The 21,876-nt window shown below is 48.5% G+C and overlaps 1 protein-coding gene across 3 annotated transcripts in view; it reads left to right on the forward strand.

The window, feature by feature from the left end:
- BAZ1A (bromodomain adjacent to zinc finger domain 1A) overlaps nucleotides 1–21,876 on the forward strand; it is a 510,052-nt gene that overhangs the window by 463,060 nt on the left and 25,116 nt on the right. For all 3 annotated transcript variants that reach the window (XM_033951344.1, XM_033951343.1, XM_033951345.1), the window contains exon 25: nucleotides 1,140–1,627. In XM_033951344.1, the coding sequence (XP_033807235.1) occupies nucleotides 1,140–1,627 (488 nt within the window). The remainder of the gene's footprint in view (nucleotides 1–1,139; nucleotides 1,628–21,876) is intronic.

A 21,876-nucleotide genomic window follows, 5' to 3' on the forward strand; every position in this document is an offset into this window, starting at 1 on the left:
ATGCACACATCCTAAGTTTCTACTGAATGTGGTTACGGACTTTCATCTCAATCAGTCGATTGTTCTTCCAGGTTTTCCCCTAAGCCTCATTCTTATCCAGGAGAAACAGCGCTACACACTTTGGACTGTAAACATGCTTTGGCCTACTATATCAACCGGACAAAGCATCATAGAACCTTTCCCCAACTCTTCATCTCATTTAATCCTAACAAGTTGGGTCATCCTGTAACCAAAAGGACTATTTCCAACTAGTTGGCTGCCTCTATATCATTCTGCTTCTCTCAAACTGGACTGCCCCTGAAGAGTTATGACACTGCTCACAAAGTCCGAGCTATGGCAGCGTCTGTTGCTTTCCTCAGATCCACTCCTAGTGAGAAAATCTGCTAGGCTGCTGCATGGTCCTCAGTTAATACATTCACTTCACATTACTGTCTGGAAATTTTTTCCAGATGGGATGGGCACTTCGGCCAGTTAGTATTGCAAAATTTGTTTTCTTAAAGGCCAACTCTCCATCCATCCCATTCTAGTTAGCTTGGAGATCACCCATGTGTGAGAATATGCTGCCTGCTTGTCCTGGGATAAAGCACAGTTACTTAGCATAACAGGTGTTATCCAGGGACAGCAGGCAGATATTCTCACAACCCTCTCACCTCCCCTGGTTAGCTGCTTAGATGGCTTATCTTAACTGAAGGGACCGCGCGCCTCTGTCGGGTGGGAAGGCACTCGCGCATGTGCGGTGCGGGCTGATCGCGAACTTTCTAAACAGTTGCAATTCACTTGAGCTCCGTTGGTGAAGTCACCCATGTGTGAGAATTTCTGCCTGCTGTCCCTGGATAACACCTGTTACAGTAAGTAACTGTGTTTTATGGTGCCATTTTCAGGTTCTGAGGATTTTCTTTATGGTTTTGTAGAAATAGAAGTCCTTTTTTTTTTTTTTTTTACGAAACCATTTTAGTGAACTAATAATTATTGTAGACCTCTGTTATATGCAAATCTCTTTCATGCATGTTCACTAGGGATATCCTAAAAGCTGCCTGGCTGGTGGTCCCCAGGACTGGTTTGAAAACCACTGGTGTAAATAAATGCCCACAGAATCGTAAAGAAATAACCTGGCTCAAAAAATTGTTTGTTCTTTACAGCCTGCCAAGGAGAGGAAGATCCCAGGTTCGATTACCATTGAAGACCAGAGGCACAGGTCGTGGAAGTCAGCGGCAGGACACTGGGAAGGTTTCTCGGAGTCAGCAGAGTACACCTAAGCAAACCTATCCTATATCTAAAATCATAGGCAGAGGAACAGGGAGAAAAACTAGATCTTCCCCTGTTCCAGAAACAAAGCAATCTTCTAGACTTAGTCACAATTTATATCTGAGCCAAAGCATGTTGGAGGCAAATGGATCCTTTATAGAAATGGTGACATCACGAGGACGAGGCCGAGGCCGTGGCAGAGGACGAAGACGAGGCAGAGGAGTGAGCCAAAGCAACAGGAGTCATACCTCAGAAAACAGTCCCTCAGTTTTCCGTCTTTTTCAACTAGACTCCACAGGCTCAGCTGAAAAGGCAAGACATGATTCCACACAGAATTTGCCTCCAAGAACAAAAGGAAGAGGCAAAAAGCGACAATTCACAGGTAATAATAAAAAAAAAGTATTACCATATTTTTCACTCCATAAGACATACTTTTCCACCCCAAAAGTGGGTGGAAATAAGGGTGTTTCTTATGGAGCGAATCCACCTCCCCTCTTCCCCCCTCCCCCCCCCCCCCCCCCCCCCGGATTACCTTTTTTTTTTTTTTTTTTTTAAAGTCCGTTGGAGCTTTCCACACTCCTGCCTGTCGCTCTTAGTGTACAGCTGTTCTTCTATTCAGGCAGAGCGGCGCAGAAGACAGGCACATGCTGTTCACATTCCTGCCTGTCTCCCTCGCTGGACGGCTGTTCTTTTGTTCGGGCAGAGCAGCGCAGAAGGCAGGTGCATGCTGTTTGTGTTCCTGCCTGATCCAGCACTGCTCCCTGAATGGCTGCCATCAGTGAACGGACTTAAAAAAGGTACCGGGGGGGTGCCTGTGCTGCCTATGGGTTTTTCGCTCTATAAGAACCTGTCCTGGCCTACCACTAGACCACCAGAGGGAGGTACAGGGCAGGGCGGTGGGAATTTTTTCTTGGGTTTTCCTCCTCTACAGGTGGGTGCATCTTATAGAGCAAAAAATACGGTAATCTATCAAAAACTGCTAGAGTGGTTATGTGATACTGCCTGTTCAAATGAATATCAGTTGTAATGGTAGATCTTATTATGTAGTTGAAATAATATGTTCATAAAAATAACCAAAGATGATTTAACATGCATGTCAACTTTCTTTAATTGGAAAAGATATCAACAGTTTTTCCCCTCCCCCAACCAAGCTAATTTTCCCACCAACACTTTATTGATTATTGTGTATAACAGGGGTGCCCACACTTTTTTGGTTTGCGAGCTACTTTTAAAATGACCAAGTCAAAATTATCTACCAACAATAAAAATGCTAACAAATACCAACCGAGTACTCCAGCCCAAACTCTGCCTCTGACCCCATTATAATATAGAAACATAGAAAGGTGACGGCAGAAAAGGGCTACAGCCCATCAAGTCTGCCCACTCTACTGACCCACCCCATTAAGTCTGAGTGCTGCTCGACCCACGTAGGGATCCCACGTGGATGTCCCATTTATTCTTAAAGTCGAGCACGCTTGTGGCCTTGATTACCTGCGTCGGAAGTTTGTTCCAGTGATCCACCACTCTTTCTGTGAAGAAATACTTCCTGATGTCACCTCTAAATTTCCCTCCCCTGAGTTTGAGCGGGTGCCCCCTTGTGACCGAGGGTCCCTTGGGAAGGAATATATCGTTTTCTACCTCGACACGACCTGTGACGTACTTAAAAGTCTCAATCATGTCACCCCTTTCCCTGCGCTCTTCTAGAGAGTACAGCTGCAATTTGCCCAGTCTTTCCTCGTATGAGAGACCCTTGAGTCCAGAGACCTTCCTAGTGGCCATTCGCTGGACCGACTCAGCTCGAAGCACATCTTTACGGTAATGTGGCCTCCAGAATTGCACACAGTACTCTAGATGAGGTCTCACCATGGTTCTATACAGTGGCATTATGACTTCAGGTTTGCGGCTGACGAAGCTTCTATTGATACATCCCATCATTTGCCTCGCCTTGGATGAGGCCTTCTCCACCTGTTTGGCAGCCTTCATGTCTGCACTGATGATCACTCCCAAGTCCCGTTCCTCTGAAGTCTTAGCTAGGGTTTCTCCATTCAAGGTGTATGTTCTGCATGGATTTCTGCTGCCGAGATGCATGACCTTACACTTTTTAGCGTTGAAGCCCAGCTGCCATGTCGTGGACCATTTTTCCAACTTGATCAGATCCTGCGTCATACCATCCGTGGGATTGCTTCCACCCACTATATTACACAGTTTGGCGTCGTCGGCGAACAGCGCTACTTTACCCTGAAGCCCTCGGGTCAAGTCCCTTATGAATATGCCGTCCTTGATCATAGCTTCCACCATCTTCCCTATAATTGAAGTCAGGCTCACCGGCCTGTAGTTCCCGGGGTCACCCCTCGATCCCTTCTTGAAGATAGGTGTGACATTCACCAATTTCCAGTCCTCTGGTACCTCACCAGTTTTCAAGGATAGGTTGCAAACATGCTGGATTGTGCCCGCTATTTCTTGTCTTAGTTCCTTCAGAACCCTTGGGTGGATCCCGTCCGGGCCCGGTGATTTACCGCATTTTAACCTGTCTATCTGTTTGAGGACATCCTCCTTACTTACCTCTATGTGCTCCAATTTTTCGGCCTGTTCCCCACTCATGAGCTCCTCTGAGTCCGGTATATTAGAGGAGTGTGTGGTGCAGTGGTTGGATCTACAGCCTCAGCACCCTGGGGTTCTGGGTTCAAACCCCGCACTGCTCCTTGTGACCCTGGGCAAGTCACTTAATCCTCCATAGCCCCAGGTACGTTAGATAGATTGTGAGCCCATCGGGACAGAGAGGGAAAATGCTTGAGTACCTGATTGTAAAAACCGCTTAGATAATCTTGATAGGCGGTATATAAAATACTAATAAACTTGAAACTTGAAACTATTAGATGTCTTCGCTCGTGAAAACCGATGAGAAGAACATGTTCAACCTCTCAGCTACCTCTTTATCCTCCTTAATCACTCCCTTCCTATCCCCATCGTCCAACGGCCCCACCTCCTCTCTCGCTGGTCGCTTCCCCTTTACGTAACTGAAGAATGCCTTGAAGTTTTTCGCCTCCCTGGCCAGCCCCTCTTCGTATTCCCCTTTCGCTTTTCTAACCTCTCGGTGGCATTCCTTTTGGCATTTCCTGTGCGCCTGGTGATTTTCCTCCGTTGGGTCCTTTTTCCATCTCCGGAAGGATACTTTTTTGTCATTTATTGCCCTCTTTACTTCAGTTGACATCCAAACCGGGTCCTTTGATCGCTTGTTCTTGCAGCCTTTCCTGAAACTGGGGACGTACATTCTTTGTGCTTCCTGCAGGGTGTCCCTGAATAGGGTCCAGGCGCTTCCCACAGTCTCCATCCTAAAGATGTTTCTGAGCTTCCTCCCCACCATTTCCCTCATAGCAACATAGTTCCCTTTCTTGAAGTTGAGCGCAGTTGTTTCGGTCCTCCTTACTATGGGTGTCCCCCTTTCTAATGTGAATCTGATCGCGTTGTGATCACTGTTGCCTAGTGGTCCTCCCACTTCTACCCCTCTTGCAGGCCCCCCTAATCCATTTAGGATGAAACATAGAAAGGTGACGGCAGAAAAGAGCTATAGCCCATCAAGTCTGCCCACTCTACTGACCCGCCCTATCAAGTCTGAGTGTCTTACTAGGCCTCTGTATGGATCCCACGTAGATGTCCCATTTATTCTTAAAGTCAAGCACGCTGTTGGCCTTGGCCACCTGCTCCGGAAGCTTATTCCAGTGCCCTACCACTCTTTCCGTGAAGAATTACTTCCTAATGTCACCCCTAAATTTCCCTCCTCTGAGTTTGAGCGGATGCCCTCTTGTGGCCGAGGGTCCCCTGAGTAGAAAGATGTCATCTTCTACCTCGATACGACCCGTGATGTATTTAAACGTTTCAATCATGTCTCCCCTCTCCCTGCGTTCCTCCAGAGTGTAGAGCTGCAGTTTGTTCAGTCTCTCCTCATACGAGAGACCCTTGAGCCCCGAAATATTCCTAGTGGCCATCCGCTGAACCGACTCGACTCTAAGCACATCTTTGTGGTAATGTGGCCTCCAGAACTGCACACAGTACTCCAGGTGAGGTCATACCATGGTTCTGTACAGTGGCAATATGACCTCAGGTTTCCTGCTTACGAAACTTCTATTGATACATCCCATCATTTGTCTTGCCTTGGATGATGCTTTTTCCACCTGATTTGCAACCTTCATGTCTGCACTGATGATCACTCCCAAGTCTCGCTCAACTATCGTCCTGGTCAACGTTTTTCCATTTAAGGTGTAGGTTTTGCATGGATTCCTGCTACCGAGGTGCATGACCTTACATTTCTTGGCGTTGAAGCCCAGCTGCCATGTTGAGGACCAATTCTCCAATGTAAGCAGGTCCTGCGTCATACAATCCTGCAAATCATTTTCCCTTACTATATTGCATATTTTGGCATCGTCGGCGAATAATGTTACTTTACCCTGAAGCCCTCGTGTCAAGTCCCCTATGAATATGTTAAAAAGGAGTGGACCCAGGACTGAGCCCTGCGGGACTCCGCTGGTCACTTCCGATGTTTCAGAGAAGGTGCCATTGACCACCACCCTTTGAAGTCTACCACTCAGCCAATCTTTGACCCAAGTAGTTAGCATCTCACCTATCCCCATTGATTTAATCTTGCTTAAAAGCCTGCGGTGTGGGACACTGTCAAAAGCTTTACTAAAATCCAAGTATACTATGTCCAGAGACTCCCCGGAGTCCAGCTTTGTTGTTACCCAATCAAAGAAGCCGATGAGATTAGATTGACATGACCTACCCCTAGTGAATCTATGTTGATTGGGATCCCTCAGATTCCCATCCTCCAAGATCATGTCTAACTTGCGTTTAAGTAGTGTTTCCATGAGTTTACACACTATCGATGTGAGACTCACCGGTCTGTAATTCGCAGCCTCTGCTCTGCAACCCTTTTTGTGCAGAGGAACGACGTTAGCTGTTTTCCAGTCTAGTGGGACTCTCCCCGTCCTTAGGGAAAGTTTGAAGAGCATGGCTAATGGCTCTGCCAGGACTCCGCACAGCTCTCTGAGCACTCTTGGGTGCACTTTGTCTGGTCCCATGGCTTTGTTCACCTTGAGCCTTGCCAGTTCGCTGTAAACGTCAGCCGGTGTGAACTCAAAGTTCTGAAATGGGTCTTCCACGCTTGAATTTGATACCAGCTGAGGTCCGTGTCCAGGTGCCTCGCAGGTAAAGACTGAGCAGAAGTATTCATTCAGTAGTTTGGCTTTGTCAGAGTCTGCTTCTGCGTAATTCCCATCCAGGGTTCTAAGGCGTACTATTCCGCTGGTGTTCTTTTTCCTATCATTAATATACCTGAAGAAGGATTTGTCCCCTTTTTTAATGTTCTTTGCTAGGTTTTTTTCCACTCGTAGTTTGGCTTCCCTAACTGCTGTTTTGACCTCTGCAGACCTGGCCCTGTATTGACTGTTAGCTTCTCCTTTCCCCGTACGTTTGTATGAAAGAAATGCTCTTTTTTTCTCCTTGATGAGATACGAGATTTCATCCGTGAACCATTGAGGTTTCTTGTTTCTTTGTTGTTTATTTACCGATTTTATGTAACGGACAGTTGCCTCCTGTAGGGTCAGTTTCAGGATTGACCACATAGCTTCCACATTATCAGTTTCCTCCTGATCCTGTAGCGTTTGCTGAACGAAATCTCCCATGCGTGCGAAGTCCACGCCCCGGAATTTGAGTACCCTCGTTTTTGTTTGTGATTTAGGGAAGCCCTTCCTAAGGTTGAACCATACCATGTTATGGTCACTGGAGGCTAGCGTTTCTCCCACCGAGACCTCCGAGACGCTTTCTCCGTTTGTAAGTACTAGATCTAGGATGGCCTGGGCCCTAGTGGGCTCATGTATCATTTGTTTAAGCCGTACTCCCTTCATGGACGATAATATCCTCCTGCTCCCACAAGTTGTTGCTGAGAGTGTATTCCAGTCTACATCAGGCATGTTGAAGTCCCCTAACAGAACAGCGTCCCCCCTTAAAGTGATATTCTCAATGTCTTCAATTAATTCTGCGTCCTTGTCCTCCGATTGTCTTGGAGGTCTGTATACCACCCCAAGGTATAAACATTTTTCTCTGCCTCTGGCCAGGTTTACCCAGATGGATTCCCCGGTGTACTTGACATCGGTGATCCTGGTTGTTTTGATGTTTTCTTTGATGTAAAGTGCAACCCCCCCTCCTAACTTACCCTCTCTGTCTTTGCGAAGCAGGTTGTACCCTGGAATAGTTATATCCCACCCATGAGAGTCTGTGAACCATGTTTCGGATATTGCCACCACGTCCAGGTCTGCATCCACTATTTCTGTTTCCAGTTCTAGAAATTTATTCCCTAAACTGTGTGCGTTAACATACATAGCTCTCCACTGTTTGTGTTTGCTAAACCCATGTAGAGAGCTACCCCTCTGTGTCAAAGAGTCTCCTAGCGAATCTTTAGCAGTGAGGGTACTTACCTCGTACCTAGAAGCGGAGTTTTGGATCATCACATCAGGGTTGTTACTTACTGCTCCTGTATATAAGTGGGTACCCTCCCCCAACTTACCTAGTTTAAAGCCCTTCGAAGTAGGCGGGCTAGGCGATGTCCGAAGACATTCTTACCTCTGCTGGTCAGGTGTAGTCCGTCTGGTCCCTGGAGTCCCTGCAGCATCTCTCCATGGTTCAGGAATCCGAAGTTCATTTCCCGGCACTACCGTTGTAGCCACTCATTCGTCTTCAGGATACGTTTGTCCCTCTCTCTTCCCTTGCCCCTAACAGGAAGAATTGAAGAGAATACTACCTGTGCATCTGTCCGCTTCAGCCTCTTCCCCAGATCTCTGAAGTCTCTAGCTATGTCCTCCACGCTGTTCTTGAGGTCAAGAGTAGCACCCCCTCGCGTCGGTTCTTTGACTAGTTGCTCCATGAAGCAGTCCCTCACAGCTTCTACAAATCCTGTTTCCCTAGTGCAGTTGGAGTGACCCGTACTCCAGTCTATTCCCGGGTAGTTGAAGTCCCCCATCACTGTTACACTTCCAGTCCTGCATTCCTGTCTCAGTTCCGCTTCCAAGACGTGTCCTTCTGGCGTACCAGGTGGGCGATAGTACAGCCCCAGTTTTATGCCTGCACCCTTGTTTCCCGGCAATTTGACCCACAGCGATTCCAGCCCCTCTGCCTTCGTTGCCATATCCATCCCGACCGAGTGGATAGAGTCCTTTATATATAGTGCTATGCCTCCCCCCTTCTTGTGTGTCCTGTCCCTCCTGTAGAGCTTGTACCCCAGCAGCGCCACATCCCATTGATTTTCCTCTGTCCACCAGGTTTCTGCAATTCCAATTATATCTAGATCCTCCCCCTTGGCCATGACTTCTAGTTCACCCATCTTGGCCATGAGGCTTCTTGCATTTGCATATAAGCACCGCAGGTCCCGTAGGTCCCGTCGTTTTTCCTCCACCTCTGCATTTACCTGGGCCGCCTGCCCTTGGATTTCGGGCAGTTCTCCCGTTCTCTGTGCTTCTGCTTTGCCCTCAGCCTTTACCCTCTTAGCTTTCAGCTTCCCCACATTCCCGCCACCCCACTTCCCCGCTTTTCCTCTGGGTTTTCTAGCCCTACCGGCCCCCTCCTGGGCTATCATCCCTTGAGCCTCTGTTTGATCCCCCTCGCCTTGTGGTACCTCTATATTGCCCTCAGCTTTCGCCCTCGTGCCACCCAGTCCCCCTGTGTCTCCATGCCCCTTAGTCTTCTCCCAGCAAGCTCCCTTTACCTGATGTTTCCCTCGCTGTCTGATCATAAGATCCTCCGGTCCCTCTGCTTCCTCCCTGCAGTCAGCCCGTTCAGCATCTGTTCTGGATACTGTTGTCCGAAGCGTCAACATCAGATCAGCTGTCGGCTTTCCCCCTCTCCTCAGTTTAAAGCCCTCTCGATCTCCTTCCTCACATTGGCTGCCAGTAGTCTAGTTCCCGCTGTGCTCAGGTGCAGGCCGTCCCGCCGGTAGAGCTTGCTCTTTCCCCAGAAGGACGTCCAGTTCCTCACAAAGTGGAAGCCCTCCTCCTGGCACCATCTCCTCAACCATGCATTCACAGCCTGGAGGTCTGCCTGCCTCTTTGCATCTGCTCTCGATACAGGCAGGATCTCCGAGAATGCTATCCTCCGTGTGCTCCGCTTCAGCTTTCGTCCCAGGACCCTGAACTGGTCAGTCAGTGTGGCCATGCTGAAGTTCCTCCGGCTCACATCATTCGTTCCGACGTGGATTATTACCGCAGTCTCCTCTGTCTCTGCTCCGTCCAGGATCCTCTCGATCCTATCAGTGATGTCTCATGTCTTGGCCCCTGGGAGACAAGTCACTAGCCGGTCCTCCCTTCCTCCAGCTACGTGACTATCTACCTCTCTCAAGATCGAGTCTCCCACCACAATAGCAGACTTCAGAAACAACAATAAGGGCAGACAGGCTGGAGTCACTATGGATTAAGCTAACAGGAGGGGAAGGAGCTGACATCAAATTGGGACTTTACTATCGCCCACCAGGACAGCCAGAAGCAAACGACCTGGACCTGGAGGCCGAACTGAGGCAGGTGTGCAAAAGTGGAAGGGTGGTGGTTATGGGGGATTTCAACTATCCGGGAATAGATTGGGACACTGGGCACTCAAATTGCACGAGAGAAACTAAATTCTTAGAGGTGATAAGAGACTGTTTCATGGAGCAGCTGGTCACAGAACCAACACGAGGGGATGCCACTCTAGACCTAATCCTCAACGGGCTAGAAGGACCCGCAAAGGAAGTGGTGGTACTAGCACCGTTAGGGAACAGCGATCACAACATGATCCAGTACAAATTAAACATGGGAACATCAAAGGTGAAAAGAACCACAACGACAGCACTCAACTTCAGAAAAGGAAACTACAATGACATGAGGAAAATGGTAGGAAAAAAGCTCAGCTACAGCTCAGGGAAGATGAAAACCGTAAAGGAAGCCTGGACACTGCTTAAAGGCACAGTGCTCGAGGCACAGGACCTGTGCGTCCCAAGGTTCAGGAAAGGGTGCAAAAAAAATCGAACTAGAAACCCAGCATGGATAACAACTGCAGTTAATAAGGCGATAAGCGACAAGAAAGCATCCTTCAAGAAATGGAAAAAGGAACCAACAAAGGAGAACCAGGAAGAGCACAAAAGGCACCAGAAAGAATGCCATCGAGAGGTCAGGAAAGCAAAGAGAGAATATGAGGAAAGACTGGCAGGAGAAGCAAGAAACTTCAAACCCTTCTTCAGGTATGTCAAAGGGAAACAACCAGCCAGAGAGGAAGTGGGACCACTGGACGACGGAGACAGGAAAGGAGCGATAAAGGAGGAAAAAGAGATAGCTGACAGGTTAAACAAATTCTTCTCGTCGGTCTTCACCAGAGAGGACACATCCAATATCCCAGAACCCGAGGTGATTATAAACGGGGAACACGACGAAAAGCTGGTACAACTAGAGGTAAGCAAAGAGGATGTCCTCAGACAGATAGATAGACTGAAGAGCGACAAATCACCAGGCCCGGACGGCATCCACCCAAGGGTACTAAAAGAACTGAGAAACGAAATAGCAGAGACACTTTGCCAAATATGTAACCTCTCCCTAAAAACTGGGGAGATCCCAGAGGACTGGAAAATAGCAAATGTCACGCCCATCTTTAAGAAGGGATCAAGGGGTGACCCGGGAAACTACAGGCCTGTGAGCTTGACCTCGGTTCCCGGAAAGATGATGGAAGCAATGATAAAGGACACTATCTGCGAACACATAGAAAAAAATGGACAACTGAAGGCGAGCCAGCATGGCTTCTGCAAGGGAAGGTCGTGCCTCACAAACTTGCTGTACTTCTTCGAGGGAATAAACAACCAGATAGATAAGGGGGAATCCATAGACATCATTTACCTTGACTTCCAAAAAGCCTTCGACAAGGTACCTCACGAACGGCTACTAAAAAAGCTGTGGAACCACGGGGTGCAAGGCAATGTTCCCTCTAAGGATTGATGAGGTGTGTGCAAAAAAAAATATGCATGAGCGACAAGTTACATACTCCACAAATTTATGAGCAGGCGCGGAGGACAAGTGCCCATGAGATTGTGGGAGGGTTAAATACTCAAAACTTAAAAGAATAACAATTTACTTAAAGTTTTTGCTTCGCCAGCTTTCTGGTATCTTTATATACAGTGGCGTACCTAGCATATGTAACACCCGGGGCCCATCATTTTTTGGCACCCCCCATCTGTACGCAAAACATGATTTTTAGTAACAAGCCACACGTCACACATGAGTAACTAGGAAAAGGCAGCATCTTACATATTGCAGTGAGCAGTACATCAATACACCCATTGTAAAACTAAACAAGCCAGACCAGCACAGATCAATCCTACACCGTCAATCCTAACAGAAAACCATGTCTTTCGAACACACAGAACACAGAAAATACCTTCGCCTAGTATGGAATATGTCATCACAAACTAACCCCTCCCCCTTTTACAAAACTGTAGTGTGGATTTTAGCCACATTGGTAACAGCTCTGATGCTCATAGAATTCTGAGCATCAGAGCTGCTACCACCACGGCTGGCGCTAAAAAACGCTCCACAGTTTTGTAAAAGGGGGGATAAAATAGAAATACACAGACAAAGGTTAAATTGAACCAGCAAGAAGCTGGACTCTGCATAAAATGCAACACCACAGAAACAGTGACATATGTCTCCTAAAGCAATAAATAAATAGAAACTTTTTGGGCTTGCGAGCTACTTTAAAATGACCAAGTCAAAATGATCTACCAATAATAAAATTAAAAAACACAAAGCACACTATACGCTGAGAAAATGTTAATTATCATTCCTATTCTGGGTTTTTTTCAAAGAGGTCAAGGCAGATGACTCTATGCATTGTCACCTCAATAACAACCATACAAAAATAGACAAATATACCCCTCTTCCTTTTTATTAAACCACAATAGCAGTTTTTAGCGCATGGAACTGCGCTAAATGCCCAGCGCTGCTCTCGACGCTCATAGGCTCCCTGCGCTAAAAAACACTATTGCGATTTAGTAAAAGGGGGCCATAGCGCAAAATATAGACGGCATATATAAATTCAGACACATTTTGATCACTAAATTTAAAATAAAATCATTTTTCCTACCTTGTCTGGTGATTTCATGAGTCTCTGGTTGCACTTTCATCTTCTGACTGTGCATCCAATCTTTCTTCCCTTCTTTCAGCCTGTATGCTTCCTCTCCTCCAGACCTCATTCCCTCCCCTAACATTTTCTTCCTCTCTCCCTGCCCTTTCTTTCTTTTTTCTCTCTTGATGCCCCCCTTTCTTTTTTTCTGTTTCCCTTCTGTCTCCCTGCCTGCCCCCTTTCTTTCTTTCTCCCTACCCTCCACAAAGCCATTGCTGCCACCATCCATGGAAACAGGCCCCAAAGCCACCACTGCGGCTGCCCCAAGCTCTCTCTGCTTCCCATCGTCGGACCGCCCCCCCTTGGTACGCTACATTTCAGGCAGCGGAGCGGAGCGGCGGATGAACAAAACAAGGCTCTGAGGAGGACGTGCAGGCACAGCGTCGCCTGAGGAGAACGACAAGCGCCGGACTCTCGCCACTTCCGTCCCCTTTCGTGGTGCCGCGCCGGCGCTTGGCCTGAGCCACGGCCGCCGCTTCCTCTCAACTCCGCCCGCGCTTGATTCCAGTCGCGCCCACTGCGAAATGTGAGGGGCGAATTGCTGGGGGCGAAATGTGGGGGGCGAAACTTCCGTGAACCCTCGCACCCCCACCCCGACGTCCGATTCCTCCCCCAGCCTCCCCTTACCTTTGCGACGCGTGTGTGCGCTGTGACGAGAAACTTGTGCGCTGCGATGTAATATTTTGTGCGCCAGTGCACGCCAGCGCAGCTTAGCGGGAACACTGGTGCAAGGGGATATCTACCGATGGATCAAACACTGGTTGGCAGGCAGGAAACAGAGGGTTGGAGTAAAGGGCCAATATTCAGACTGGCAATGGGTCACGAGCGGAGTTCCACAAGGGTCGGTGCTGGGAACTCTATTGTTTAATATATTTATTGACGATCTGGAGACCGGGACAAAATGTGAGGTTATCAAATTTGCTGATGACACCAAACTCTGCAGCAGGGTTAGGAACACGGAAGACTGTGAAAACCTGCAAATGGACCTAACGAGACTGGTAGACTGGGCAAATAAGTGGCAAATGAGTTTTAACGTAGAGAAATGCAAAGTCATGCATGTAGGGAAAAAGAACCCGATGTTCAGCTACAAAATGGGGGGAACACGGCTAGGGGTGAGTAACCTTGAAAGGGATCTGGGGGTGATGGTTGACACATCACTGAAACCATCGGCGCAGTGTGCGAAAGCCTCAAAAAAAGCAAACAGAATGCTGGGCATCATCAAAAAGGGTATCACAACCAGGACAAAGGAAGTCATCATGCCGCTGTATCGCGCAATGGTGCGCCCGCACCTGGAGTACTGTGTTCAATACTGGTCGCCGTACCTCAAAAAGGATATGGCAGTACTCGAGGGAGTGCAGAGGAGGGCGACTAAACTGATAAAAGGTATGGAAAATTTCTCATACGCTGACAGGTTAAAAATGCTGGGGCTGTTCTCTCTGGAGAAGAGGAGACTTAGAGGGGACATGATAGAAGCCTTCAAAATCCTAAAGGGCATAGAGAAAGTGAATAAAAACAGATTCTTCAAACTGTGGGGAGCCACAAGCACTAGGGGTCACTCGGAGAAATTGAAAGGGGACAGGTTTAGAACAAATGCTAGGAAGTTCTTTTTTACCCAGAGGGTGGTGGGCACATGGAACAAGCTTCCGGAGGAGGTGATAAGCCAGAACTCTGTACAGGGGTTCAAGAAAGGTTTGGATAGGTTCCTGGAGGATAAGGGGATAGAGGGGTACAGATAGAACTTGAGTTAGGTTATAGAAATGTTCAGTAACCACTTCACAGGTCGCGGACCTCATGGGCCGCCGCGGGAGCGGACCGCTGGGCAGGATGGACCTCTGGTCTGACCCAGTGGAGGCAACTTCTTATGTTCTTATGTTCCCTTTCCTCAGCAACCTCCTCTGCCTCAGGTCCGTGTCCTTGGTGTAATGCGGTGTCTCTCCCTCGGGGTCCCGGTGAGTCGCGGTCTCCTCCTCTTGCGTGGTTCCTCTGCTAGGTCCTTCCCCGGTGTCGCCTTGTGGATCCTGGGTCTCGTCTGCCGACATCCGTCTGTGCAGCTGCTGGTCCCGTTCCTCCACCTTCCTATAGGCCTCCTCGATGAATCTCTCGAGGTCCCTCACCTGGTCCACAATGGAGCCTGCTCCATCTGTGTTCTGGGTTGACCAGCTCATCTCCTCTGTGGTGCGCAGTCCCTCCAGTTCCTGGACCCTGGCCCTCAATCTGCCGACCTCCATCCTCAGACTTTCCAGTTCCTGACACCGACTGCATATGTACTCCCGCCTTCCCAATGCAAAATGTGTAAAGAAGGGTGCTACTTTGGTGAAACGAGCCAGATGCTAAACACAGTTCTTGTGCAATCCCTCTGGAGGCTGAACTAGAGGGTTCTTGTATGTCCGATAGCTTTGGCTGCAGGGCAACTAAAAGATGATCCCTCCCCTTTGGGCTACCTGCCCAGGAGCTTCCTGTCTTGCTCAGTTTTGATCCTGCAGCTTCACTGCATGGTTGAAATCAGTTTATTCTGCTCGTGATTTGTTTTCAATTCCTAGTCTTTTTTTATTTATTTTGTGGGTTTGCCCAAGTGCTGCGGGTCAACTCTGTGCGAGTGATCCTTTGGTGGGAGATCACAGACATTTTAAATTTTGTCTGCTTCTGGAGGGTACTCTGTAAGCCTGAAACTGCAGTAAGCCCTCTGGACAGCCTGCAGATTGGATCGGGTCTCCAGGATTGGGAGCCATCTCTCCCCTGGTTTGTCTGCAGAGGGGTAGAGCGCAGGCTGCTGCAGTTCCAAGGAGGTAAGCCGGGATCAGAACTGCGCCGTGTGTCTTCCCTGATTTCCCTGGGGGGTCCTGGTGGTCGTAATCTGAGGTGACAGGAAAGGTGAGGCGGTCAGAAGGCCTGAAAAATCCAGTTTAATCAGCTCCTGAGGTACTGATCTCCCTATGCTTGCACTGTGTATTGCTGGCTGCCATCGAAATGCATTGCAGCATATGTCTCTGTGGTGTCTGTGAGTCACAGAGTTTGCCGGTTTGGGAGGGTTTCCCTGCATGCCCTGGTCCCCCCACCTATAAAATCCTAAAATTGCCGTTTTTCACATTTTCCTGCGTTTTTAACGGGCAGTTTTTTAGGGAAAATTGGCACCCGCGGTGGCCATCTTGGATTTTCTTTAAACTTTTTAAAACTATACTTTCTGGACTTAAAAGCTTCGTTTTTGTTCCAAACTTCACAGATGGCCACCTCAGGACAGGATGGCATGGATTCCTGCCATAAATGCATCAGATGGCTTGTGGTTTCATAGCTGTGTATTCAGTGTGCCGCAGCCCGCAAGGGACGTAAACCATGCGTGGATTCCGCACTATCCTCCGGAGAGGCCCTGCTTGCCTCTGATTCTGCCTGAGACGTGATTCCAGCGTCCGGGACGCCAAAATTAGGTTAGGAGGATGCTTTCGCGAAATGCAAGCGCAGTTCCGGGGAAAGTCTCATAAGTCTTCAAACCATTTCAACTCTGAGTCCTGCAGATCGGCTCTGTCCACCGGAGACTAATTTCTGCTGGATGTATCAGGCTTTCATGAGAAAGCTGGCTATCCCTGTGTCTCCCTATCAGACTACAGTGCAGCAGTCTGTGCAGCCTTTGGATTCCAGCATGTCAATGGTCTGCCTGAAAGCCGGCAGTGACTTCCCGCTCTTCGGCGGGCTCTGCTGACATGACTAGCCTAGTGGATCTCGGGGATTCCCAGAACACTGATTCCCACGATATGGGAGAGGATAAGATGGTGAGCAGGCTAAGTTCAGTTGCCTTCATGATCTTATCTCGGAATACAAGCTGACATTGGAACTTGACTCAGCAGTTCCAGCGGAGTGGTCCGTCATGAGGTCTATGCACCCGCTGCATTTCCAGATCACGCAGATTTGGCGAAAATATTCTTGGAGGTTGGGAGCTCCGGAGGGTCCCCTGAAGTGTGCTAGGGCTGTGACTAAATTGTATCCCCTGGCTTCGGAATTTTCCAAGCGCTTAGTTCTGCCGAGGTGGATTTGGCTGTGGCTCAGGTCACTAAGCGTACTTCCTTGCCCTCAAATGGAGGGGTTGTCCTGAAGGATGTCCAGGACCAAAGATGAGATTTTTGTCATGAAGCGTCTTTTTGATTCCGCTGCGATGAAAGTGCGAGCAGCAGAGGCCACTTCTTTTGTGGTCCGGGCATATCATACTAAACTTCGTCAGGTTCCTGAGGAGGTTGTCCTTCGGGATCTCAACTTCCTGGTTTCTGGAGTGAATTGTTTGGCAGATGCACTCTATGATATTTTGAAAGTTTTTTGCTAAGCTGGGTGCCTATTCAGGAGAATGTTATGAATTCAACATTGGTCGGGTGATTCTACTTCCAAGGCTGCGCTGAGTGAATTTCCCTTCAAAGATTTGCCCTTATTTGGCCAGGGTTTGGATGACCTGATGGCAAGTGTGCAGGACCGAAAGCCTCAGGTGTTTCTTGGCTCTAGACTTTGTCCGACCAGGAGGACAGAATGGCCAAATTTTCGGCCCTTCCGGAGAACCTCGGTACGCTGGACCCCCTGTGGTGGGACAGCGTTTCGGAGCGTCCTACAGACCTCGCATCAGAAGTGACAGCTTTCCAACTCTCGATCTTCTGTCCCTTCCAATAGTAAATTACGATGCCAAGTCTCTGGCAAGGTCCCCCCAAATCAGGGGGTGACTTTCGGCCTTCCTTTCAAAATGACTAACAATAACCTCGGACCAGTGGGTCCTAGAGGTTTTCAAGGACAGTCTTTGACTGCACTTCTTCCTGTCTTCTCCCGAGGGAAATCTGGACTGGGCTGGCAAGGTGCACGCTATGGTGCGCCGGTTACTGGATTTGGTGACCATGGAGCCGGTCCCACGGGATGGCTTGGGCTCCAGGAGATACTCGATTTACTTCGGGACTCCGACAATTGCAGCCCAATTCTGGACCTGAAAGTGAACACATTCTGGCGAGTTCCACATTCCAGATGGAAACGGTGTGTTCTGTCATAGCAGTGGTGGTTCCCGGAGAGTTTTTGGCTTGGATCTCGTGGAAGCATATCTCCACATCCCAATATTCCCAGATCATTGGAGGTTCCTGAGGTTTCATGTTTTCAGGAGGCATTTCCAGTTCGCAGCGCTCCCTTTCGGTTTGGCATCGGCGCCCAGGTCTTTTCCCAAGATCTTGGTGGTGGTGGCTGCCCATCTGAGATCTCTGGGTATGCTCGTCCAACCGTACCTCGATGACTGGCTGATCAGAGCTCCCTTGTGGGCGCAGGGTCGCTTGGCGGTTCACCAAGTGGTGTCTTTGCTGGAACGTCTCGAATGGGTAAAGAAGTCTAAAGAAGCGTCGCCTCAAGCTGACCCAGGACTTGGAGTGCCTGGGAATCTGGTTCCACAAGGGTCTGAACCGGGTATTTCTTCCAGAATCCAGAAAATTCAATCTCAGCAGGGTGATTCAGGACATGTTAGCGGTCCTGGCACCGATGGCCTGACAGTACCTGCAGGTGTTGGGTCTCATGGTGGCGACCGTAGATGTGATTTCATGGGTAAGAGCTCGCCTGTATTCTCTTCAATTTTCACTTCTGACGCGGTGGAATACCCAGAGAGATGCACTGGGGATGAGGCTGCCTTGGTTGGCAGCAGCACATAGCAGTATGATGTGATGCTTGAACCCAATCACTCTGACCAAAGGGCTCCCTCTGCGGGTCTTGGATTGGGTGACCCTGACTACGGACGCGAGTCTTTCCTGTTGAGGAGCAATTTGCATGTCCATCCTAGTCCAGGGCCGCTGGACGCCAAGTGATAGCAGATGGTCAATTAATCGACTGGAGCTATGAGCGATCCAGTTAGCTCTGCTAAGATTCCAAGGGAGTCTCCACCAGAAGGCTATCCGTGTGTTCTTGGACAATGCGACAGCTGTTGCCTATGTCAATAGGATACGAGGAGTCCCATGCTGGGATTGGAGGCTCGGTTGCTCTTTGCTTGGGCAGAGCATCATCTCTTGGTTTTATCTGTGGCTCATGTAGCCAGTGTAGACAACGTTCAGGCAGATTTTCTCAGTCGTCAAACTCTAGGCCAGGGAGGATGGTCCCTGTCAGGGCTGGTGTTCGAGGCGATAGTAAGCCACTGGGGTTGTCCCACCTTCGATCTGATGGCGTCATCAATGAACAGAAAGGCAGACAGATTCTTCAGCCGCAGACGAGAGGTTGACAGCGAAGGACTTGATGCTCTGGTTCAACCTTGGCTCACAGGGGAACTTCTGTATGTCTTTCCCCCGTGGCCCATGATAGGGCGCATGCTGCACTGGGTGTCCTCTCACAGGAGTGCGGTGATCCTTGTGGCTCCAGATTGGCCCAGAAGACCTTGGTATGCAGACCTTGTGAGGTTAAGCTCAGAGAGAGATCTGCGTCTTCCTTGCCATTGGAGGTTGCTCACGCAGGGCCCGATTGCACTTCAAGATCTGGACCGCTTTGGTCCTATGGCCTGGCGCTTGAAGGGGCAGCCTTGATGACCAAGGGTTATTTCTCTGCAGTTGTCGCCACAGTCCTGCAGAGCAAGTGGAAATCAACGGTATCGTCCTAGGCGAACGCCTGGAGGTGTTTCAGGCTTGGTGTGCAAGGATTCAGGTGGACCCCTTAGTACCATCAATGGCTCATATTCTGGACTTCCTGCAGGATAGCCTCAGGAAGGGTCTGGCGGTCTCTTCCCTGCGTGTTCAGTTTGCGGGACTCCCCTGTTTAGATCCCTCTTCATTCAGGGGTTCTCTGGCTTCTCACCCAGATGATGTCCAGTTCTTGAGGGGGGCCGGGAGGCTGAGGCCTACCTTGTGCCTGCCTTGCCCGTCCTGGAACCTGAATTTGGTCCTACGCTCCCTGGCTTGTCCACCCTATTAACCCTTGGATGGGATCTCTCTGAAAAATCTTACCATTAAGACCGTCTTCCTCAGTCACATCTGCACAGTGAGTGTCAGAGCTTCAGGCTTTGTCGTGCAGAGATTCTTTTCTTTGCATCACGGAGTCTGTGGTGATTTTGAGGACTGTGCCGCCTTTTCTTCTGAAAGTGGTTTCCACTTTCCACGTCAACCTGGAAGTTCGTTTGCCAGCCTTTGTTCCTTCGGGTTCCAAGTCTCAGGACTGTGTTTTGCAGTCTCTGGATGTGCAGCGTCTCCTTTTCATATACCTTGAGGCCACTAACGACTTCTGTCTGTCAGACCATCTGTTTGTTCTGGTGAGCCCCATGCATCGGGGTTGGCCCGCTTCCAAGGGTTCCATTTCGCGCTGGATACGTGCGGCCATTTCTGTGGCTTATGTGGCGGTGGGGAAAAAGCCTCCCTTTAGGGGTGAAGGCTCACTCTACCAGAGGAATGGCTTCCTCATGGGCTGAATCCCATGTGGCCTCGCCTGAGGAGATTTGTCAGGCGGCCACGTGGGCTTCCCTTCATACTTTTTCCAGGTTTTACTGGCTTGATGTGGCGGCTTAGGGTGATGAGTAGTGTGACCATATGGCTCCAGAAAAAAGGAGACGGATTGAGACATCCGGGTTTTACTTCCATTGAAAGCAACCAAGATGTCTCAATCTGTTCTCCTTACTTCCATTGCTTTCAATGGAAGTAAAACCCGGATGTCTCAATCCATCCCCTTTTTTCTGGAGCCATATGGTCACACTAGTGATGAGGCTTTTGGCACTTCTGTTCTCGCGGCAGGCTCATCGGGCCCCCCCTGATATTTGGGACTACTTTGATACATCCCTCTAGTTCAGCCTCCAGAGGGATTGCACAAGAATGAAAGATTAGGTTTCTTACCTCTGCTAATCTTCCTTCTTATAAATCTCCTCTGGAGGCTGAACTCCCGCCTATCTGTTTTGGATGATTCGCAGGTCGCCTCCTCAGTATCTGGTAAGTTGCATTTCTGTCTTTGACCAGCCTCACTAAGCATTACATGCATATTCCCTTTTGTAAGGTTTAAGGGTTGGTGGGGTTCCTGGGGGGGTGCCCCTTCTGATCTTCAGGCTGTGTCTACATTCCATAAATTTCCTGTTTTGCAGTTTTATAATGTTTACATTATGTGTTTGATTCCAGTTGGCCTTTTTTGGTCGTAGTTTTTCATATAAAAATTTCTTGAGCAGAATTCACAGGTAGCGGGAGTTCCCGTGCCTTCTCTTTCTTTTCTTCTGTTTCCTGTTCTCATAGCTCTACGTGGCTTTTCTACTAACTGAGCAAGACAGGAAGCTCCCGGGCAGGTAGCCCAAAGGGGTGGGATCATCTTTTAGTTGCCCTGCAGCAGAAGCTATCAGATATACAAGAACCTTCTAGTTCAGCCTCCAGAGGAGATTTACAAGATGGAAGATTAGCAGAGGTAAGAAACCTAATCTTTCACTATATTAAAAATGGCAATGCCATACTACCTTTGTGAGACAACACTTCAGAAAAGCAGAACACTGCATCAGTGATTTTATGGTGAGAATACGAAAAGAAAATTTTAAGATAATCCAGGAAAATAAGGCCGTTAAAATTAAAATGAATTAATTTGACACACACCAGACAGGACTTAACAAAGATAGCAAAGTTGCTTACCTGTAACAGGGGCTCTCCATAGGCAGCGAAGGAATGCAGCCACACTTGCTGATGAAGTCCTCTGACTGAGCCTGCATGCTAGTGCTTTCCCCTAGATACAGTAGTTTTGTTTGTTTACTTCTGAGCATGTGCAAGCACCCCCTAGCTGTTCAATTATGTCACTAGGTTAGTTAACAAATCTTAGTGAGGAGATGAAGGGTGTGCAAGTGTGACTGCATTCCCTTCTGTCTACAGAGAACCCCTGTTACAGGTAAGCAATTTTGCTTTCTAGGGAGACAAGCAGGGGAAATGCAGGCACACTTGCTGGTGAGTCCCTAGCTTGAAACAGAGATAGGAGGAGGAAAGAACTTATAGCGCAAATAAATTATGGAGAACTGATTATCCAGACTGAGTATCTTACACTGAACTCTGATCTAAACAACAGTGCTTAGTAAAAGTATGAACCGAGAACCAAGTTGCTGCTTTGCAGATATCCAGAATTGAGACTGATTTCAAGTTTGCAATTTAGGAAACTGCTCGAGGAGATAGGTGAGCTCTAGTATAATAAAAAGAGATGCAATGAGCAATCCAAGAATGTAGTCCATTTTGATACTGCATTTCCTTGAGTACTGAATTGAAGGAAACAAAAAGTTGATTAGTGGTACAGATAGCCGCAGTTTTGTCCAGTTAAAACCATAATGCCCTCCTGCAGTCTAATGCATGTAGACTTTATTCTGCTGAAGAAGTTTGGGGAGGAGGAAAGAAAAACTATGGTAATTGATTTAGAAAATATTCATCGCTGGAAAATTTCCCAAATACTATAAGCAGGAGCAGACATAGCATGAGGATATACATCATAAGCTCCCCCAATGTCAGCTATATTAGCATAAGAACA

The sequence above is a fragment of the Geotrypetes seraphini genome, chromosome 7, assembly GCF_902459505.1.
Source record: "Geotrypetes seraphini chromosome 7, aGeoSer1.1, whole genome shotgun sequence".
Classification (NCBI taxonomy): domain Eukaryota; kingdom Metazoa; phylum Chordata; class Amphibia; order Gymnophiona; family Dermophiidae; genus Geotrypetes; species Geotrypetes seraphini.